This window comes from Atta cephalotes (genome assembly GCF_000143395.1).
Source record: "Atta cephalotes unplaced genomic scaffold scaffold00005, whole genome shotgun sequence".
NCBI lineage: Eukaryota > Metazoa > Arthropoda > Insecta > Hymenoptera > Formicidae > Atta > Atta cephalotes.
Genome location: NW_012130069.1, coordinates 5,687,854 through 5,695,353, shown reverse-complemented (window position 1 = coordinate 5,695,353; position 7,500 = coordinate 5,687,854). Strand labels below are relative to the sequence as shown.

Here is a 7,500-nt window from a genome sequence, read left to right as displayed (position 1 = left end):
AAGGGGAGAAAGAAAGAGTCCATTACCGTTCAAGGGCGTCAATGTCTCGCGATTGAATTTAAAATGCTAATACAACGCGGAGAGAGAAATGACAATATGGCTCTTTCGAGAAAGGATACGGGTGAGGAAGGGAGATTTACCTTACGTGCGCACAGATAAACGATTCCGCTGCGTTAAACAAACATATTGACGCGTATATTGTTACGATAGCGATATTATCGAGCGGAATTATTCGTATACGCCATTAGACGATACTGATCTTATTATTGCAATGACTGATAAATACGTAATCAATTTATTTCGTATATTACACATAAGTCCATTTTCTAAGCTATTTTTATGGCAAAATCAAAGATTGTACTTGAATTAAAATAAAAAGGAGAAAATGAAGTATTTTTTTATTTGTATATTCCTCGGAATTAATTCAAATTATTAATTTAAAATATTATAAAAATATGAATGATACGAATTATGTAATATACGTTAAATTATTATATGCACGTATCGCTTATGTAATATTAAAGTAAAAAATATAATTCTCTCTAAAGTAAAACTTAAAAACAGTTGTTTGTCACAACATCTCTCTTAAGGGACTCGCTCCAAAATAAACAGATATTCGCGTATCCACATTTATGGCATGTCTAACGTCTTATTCAGGCGACAAAAATTACGGAGTACGAGAGAAACCGTTCATTAGCAAAAGCGAAACGTGTGATTTAAGTTACCCGATGATTATCCACGCTTCACATAAAAAATTTTCCCGCCTGTTCCGAAAGGCACATTCCACATGAAAATGTTTCTTCAGATTCAACACTTTTTAATGCTCAAATTTATCTTCAAATAATATATAAGTATTATTAAATGTTAGAAAAATCACTCAACGCAGGAACATTTAGTGATGATCGTGTCGTATAATGGTGATCATTAATTTTAAATAATGCCGATTAAGCTTCAAAAATGTAAGCATATAACAAAATCATTGTTCACCTAAGTTGGATTTAAGTTACCCGATGATTATCCACGCTTCACATAAAATAGTGTAAAAAATTAAGACTTTGACGGAATTATAAAGAAGGAATTAGTTAAATAAAAATATTTAATATGAATATTCAATTTGATAATTTTCGGCAAATGAGAAATTCATTTTATTCCTCTCTTATTATCCTTTATAATTCTACAAGAATTTTTTCAACAATTATGTCGTTACATTTATGTTACATCTACATTATACACATATATTTAATCATATTGTATATAAAATTATATTTATAATATACTATCTTGTTTATATTTAACGCAATAAAGATATTTATTTTTGTCGCAATGATAGCGATGATAATCTCGTTTATCACTATAAAATATAACCAATTTACAACACACACATACACACACACACATTAATACGATATTAATATACAGTCACTGCCAAGTTGGCTTTCATTCGCAAGTAACATGATACCGAAATTATATGAAAAAAAACGATCGTACAATTTTCAATATTTCGAGAGTTAAAACCTGTGGCATACTGTGATGCAGTTTTCCTATGGGATTGTTCGCACATTTTAATAAATTACTAGAAATTTTAGTTCTGTGTGATGCAATTCTAGTAATTTACTAACATGCAAGCAGTCCAGCAGGAAAAATGGACTCATGCGCCGTAGATTTATTTTAATTATAAATAATCATAAACTGGAATATTTTTAAGGTTTAACGAAAAAAATTGATTGTCACATCACACGTTTTTGATTTTAACCTTCTAACAATAATTATGGAGCAGATAACATCGAGGTGATTACCTTCGTAACTTTGCATAGCAAATGTGTGAGATAAGATTATTATTCTGCAAAGGTTATCAACGTCGGAGGAAGTTTGCCAGCGAAAGCAAACATCGGAGACGTGCAATTTAATGCCAAACTGTTTATGTACTTGATAAAAAAAATGCAGCGAAAATTTATTAATTTTCAATTTTCTTTCATTGTCACTATTTTCTTCTAATTTTAATAATAATTTCTTTCGATGTTATAGATTTAGAACATTTTTCGTGAAAAATTTAATTAACATATAACATAACATGTATACTTTTCTCACATTATATTCTTGCGAAATTATTATATAATTTTATGTTATAAATGTAAAAATTTACATTATTTTTCTAAAATAAATTTCTTTGTTTTAATTTAGATTCCTACTGTCTACAATTATTTCAATTAAATATTCTTTCTTTTTTTCCTAAGCACTTTTAGAGTTTTTTTTTCATCCATGCGATTTTAACATAACATATAAATATCGTATATAGAATGGTACTCTATTATGCATCATATGTGTATAATTTAATAATGATAACTTTTTAACTCGACATGTCTATCTTGCGATACCCAATTCATTCATCTCATCGAAAGAAAAATATATGATAATATTACTCTAAGAAAACGTACAAAGTAAGAAAGTTTATGTATGTGAATATTTAAAATTCAGAAAACAAAAATAGCATGAAACATGAACTATCTTTTATAATTTATTTAATTTTTACATCAATCATTTTTACCATCTATAACTGTCAACTTCAGTTTGCAAAAATATAAATGTTATTCATAATTTCTTAATGAATAAGAATTTCGAATTTATTTATATGTATACATACAGACGTATGAAGTAAACAATTTTTTAATAAATAACCACGAATGGTGTTCTATATTAATAACTATATTTTTGTATAATTTTGTGTCTCATAATATTAATTGCCTATTACCAGTTATTATTATATTGACATCGCTAATATCATATATTTCATTATTTTCTAAAACTTTTAAAGCAAATCTCTGTAGAGTAAAATCTCATTCTTAAACATTAAAAATTAAATTAAATTACTCTTTTTCAAGATTGATTCAATTTTCGCTCTTTAGACTGAAATTCTCCAAAGAATTTAAAGAATAATTATAATTTCCTTTATCTCTCTCAGCTCTATTCGGGATAAAAAAAGGATTTAGAAAAGGTGATTAATCCCTAAAGTATTCATCGCGTTTAAATCTTGCCCTTCTCTATTCTATTATTAAATAGTGAAAGATTTTAAATGAAGGGATTTATCGGAGCGGATATATCAATATATCAAAGGTAATCGCGAACGAGAAATCGGCAGCTCTCTGAGAAATAAATTATTTTCGGGTGCGCGTTCTAAATTCCGAAATAATTTATTCCGGGCTAATACACACAAATCGCGGCGGTTGCTACTCACGTTCGTTCGTCCGTATGCTGCAAGTTGTGTATCTCATAAACGCGATAATAGATAGCCAACTTCAAAGACACGCGCTTAGACACGAACGATTGCACATTCATATTCATGAGAGAAGCGCACAATACGCGAGTGCCTCGTCCCATTTATTCCCTCTCGCGAACACCAGTTTCGAGGAAAGAACTTGCTCGAAAGTTCAGAGCATTGAGAGATAAATGTGAGATAAAATGTAGGAGTAAGAAAATAAAATGTGACAAGCAAATATAGATACAATAGAATAAAATAAATAAGGAGAATAATATTTTTCAATAAAATAAAAGGAGGAAAGTAATAATATTCATAAAACCAATGTAGAAATTATTCTCTGAAATAATCCGAATTTGTCATTATTAATCTTCAATATCAAAATTAAAAGATTTAAAAGAAGAATAAAGAAGAATATTAGCAATGTGTACAATGCGATAATAATTACGAAAAGTCAACAATAATATTTATTACAAGAATATGTTTATTTATTATGATTTACGTACGTAATATTCATTAAAAAAATTATTTAAAATAGTTAACACTTCAATTATAATAATTAATGAATGGCATTGTGAAATGTTTAAAATACGAACAGATACCTGAGTAAACGCTTCTAAAACATACATCGAATGAAACAAACAAGTTTTAAATCCTCCCTCTCTCTCGTACGTCAAATGTTTTCTCAGCGAATAAGAGCGAGTATACACGAGGCGCATTTAACATATATTCCCCCGAGCTCTTGTGGCAACATTGCAACTATGATGGCAGCGAAGTTGTACTTCGTGGCGTCGCGACCTTGAGCAATTGCGAGTCCGTGACTATAAAACCCACGTAAATCAATCCAAATCGCGCTTGCGATTGGTCTAACTTTAGAGCATCGCGATGTCGCGATTTGAATCTTACGTGTAGCCGCAATATCGAAAAATTCTTCATGAGAAGAATCGATCGCGCTTGATCGCGGCTGATCAAGCGTGACTGTAAAACTAAGTACAAGATATTATGTCAATCCGACACGTAATAACCTTATCAGATATAACGTCAAGACGTAACATACTGCCGCAATCTCCCTTCGATCTCGCGTAATGCCCTCGATATATCGAATGCGACTTTGATCTCGACATCTCGTAAGCCGATTTTAAAAATTATTAATACATCTGTTTGTCGTACTTAAAGTTGCAAGTTTCATTTACTTATTTTTTATGAAAACACTCCTTCGACAATAATATATTATAGTAAATATATTGCATATAATATATATATATATATATATATATACACACACACAATATGTATGTACACTGAAAAAGAATACTAAATTTTAATAAATATTTGTTTGAATAGTTCTAAATAAATATTTATTGTAAACACTATTCAAAGAAATATGGTACAAGATTTAATACATTTTTTTCAATGTATAGTATAATTATATATAATATAATTTATTCCCACAAATTGACGTAAATATTTTACATATTACATTATAATGAAGAAAAACAATTTTATTAAAAAATAATATTTATTTTTATAAACAATTTCAATATATTTTGTAAGTCTTCTTTTAGCTTTTATTACCAACTTATCCAAGAAAATGTAATAAGGATGTTGTATATGACACAGCCAAGACTGTAGTAATAGATCTCGGCATCTTTCTATATTTCTATGCAAAATTAGAGAAAGACTAGAGTTTCCGATAATATTAAGAAATCGAAAAAAAAAACATAGATAGGTTACGATTACGTTAAACGGATCGCGCGATGTTATCGAACACGCGCACTTCGATCGTTTCGCGTGCGCAACGTCACGCCGTACGTTGCGCACTTCACGCCGCTCTCGAAGCGCACTTCGACCAAATCTGGCCAAAAGTCGCGAAACAATTCGCAATCTGTCCATCAATTTCAGTCACGATCTGAGAATTTATAACTGTGTTTATTGCGAACAGAATCGTGTTTATTATGGCAAACACGTGCTCCAAATTCAACGCGAGAATAATTTTTCTTCCTTCGGCAGTTACCTCCTCTCGTCGCAATCGGTTTATTGCGACGGAAGTTTTATTGCATTTATTTTACAGATTAGAAGAAAGGGATAGACATTTCAATTTTAAAAGTGCGATACACTGCGTATCGGATTCCTACCTTCCCGTATCCGGAAGCCGTGTTCGCACTTCGCGCACTGCGCACACACTTAAATCCGCTCGCCGTTCAAGATAACATCCACTTAACCTCCTCCGTCGGCCGCCGGCGCGCGACTGTGGATAATTCGCGGTCGCGACCGGCCTAGATATATACCGGCTATATTTAGCCCGCGTCGTCACCGCGGCGTGCGCCGATTGGCCAGCGGTGACGTCGAGCAACGCCGCGATTGGTCGCACAGCGACTCCGCGAATACGCTCCGGCGACCCCGCGGCCCGCGCGCCGTTCGTCCCTGCCAAGGAGGGCCGCCGGAGCTGGCTGGCTGGCTGGCAGGCTGGCAGGCTGACTGGGCGCGACGCCTCGGTCGCGACATTTGTTGACATGAAACTGTCAGGGAGAGTACGCGCACCGCTCCCTTACTGCGCCACGCCGGCACATTCGATCCGCGTGCGTGTCGCGCTCCTCTCTAGACATTCCTAGAGCGCTCTATTCTGCCAGAAACGTCAGTCTCCTGACAACATGAAGGATTTGTAAATTTTTGCTGACGCGGCTCCCACAGCCGCTTGGAAAAAAATAGACAAATAAAATGATGTGGAAACACAGTTAATGATGAATGACCATCTCGCGAAAAAAAATAGAACGAACAAGTTTTGTGAAAAATATTTACTTTACATTCTAATTTACAAAATTAAAAACCTTAATATTACGTTAATTACAGCTTCGTTATAATACTTCGTTATAATACTTCGTTGTAATACAATTAATGAAGATGTTATTAGTGTGTATTCCATAGAGAATAGATTTAATTTCAAACAAAGCGTTAAATAAAACACATAGAAACCTTAAGCTCCTGATAATACGAAAGATTTTTAGATTTTTACTGATTCAACTCGAAGAAAAATAGATAAACAAACTTTTTGAAAAGTATTTACGTGAACTTCATGTCCTAATTTACAGAATTCAAAATTGCTTGATAATAATTACAGCTGCAGCGTTTACAATTAAAACAAATATAATTAGCGTTTCACAGAGAATATATTTCAGACAATGCGCATGCGTTAAATAAAACACAGATGGACAAATAAAAAATGGGAAGTTAAAATTTTTTTGAAAAATAAAAACGTTTAATGATTTGATGAATGTACAGAAATTAATTCTCGTGAATTTTTATTAATTGATAACTTAATTAATAACTTTTTCTGTGATCTCTTTAATTTATTCTATAATTAATTCTTTTGCCGCGTATTGCAATTAATTTTCTTTTTGTCAATTAATAACAATTTTTGCGATCGTTGACTTCTTTTTTTGATCGCAACAATGATTATAGATCGATCGAACAGGATCGAATATATCATGGCGATCGTCGCAGGTGTGCGGGTGAACAACACAGATTTAGCGTGTGGTCAGGTTGGGTGGGTAGGCGAGATTTATGGCGAATAGAAGCGCGACGGTAATGGACGATCATTATTATCGCGGCCTGCCGAGTCTATTAATTTACTCGCGATAGAGGCTTTCGAAAAGCCTTGAGACGCGCTGCTGCACAGTGCCCTGCCCTGCTCGCAACTATCCTATGAAATCACGCTCAGCCCGTTCCTCAGTAATGCCGCATTATGCGAAAATCGCGCGCTAAAATTAGTCACAGACAATTATTGTACGCGCCGTGAGAACAAGAGATGGATTTAAGATGACTTCGATCAAACTTTGATCAATATGTCCATTTATGTCCATTTCCATCAATGAAAAGATTAACTTTAAACTTAGCTTTAATTTACTCTTTATCTTTTTCTCATTTTCGAAATTAAAAAAAAATAAGAAGTAACAGTTAAACAGAGATTAAAATTAAATTGGTAGAAATGGACAGACAGTTAACAATTAATTTAGTTGACAATTAATTTATCGAGTTAATTCTTTTTATTTTTAATACATAGATATCATAGATTAAAAAAGTAATAAATCATATAGTTCAAAATTTTGCAAATCTAATTAAATTAATTAGAATTAATGTTAATTAATAACTTATCCTGAAGTTTTTTTATAAATTTCGTCATACTTATTATTTATAAATAATTTAATTTTAGTTTAATCTCTCTCTCTCTCTCTCTCTCTCTCTCTCTC

General features: G+C 32.4%; 1 protein-coding gene across 1 annotated transcript in view; it reads left to right on the top strand.

The window, feature by feature from the left end:
• The first annotated feature begins 6,738 nt into the window (after positions 1–6,738).
• The window catches only part of LOC105626608 (alkylated DNA repair protein alkB homolog 1-like), a 5,263-nt gene continuing 4,501 nt past the window's right edge, over positions 6,739–7,500 (top strand). Inside the window, exon 1 of the mRNA XM_012207902.1 lies at positions 6,739–6,797. Coding sequence (XP_012063292.1) covers positions 6,739–6,797 — 59 coding nt within the window. The remainder of the gene's footprint in view (positions 6,798–7,500) is intronic.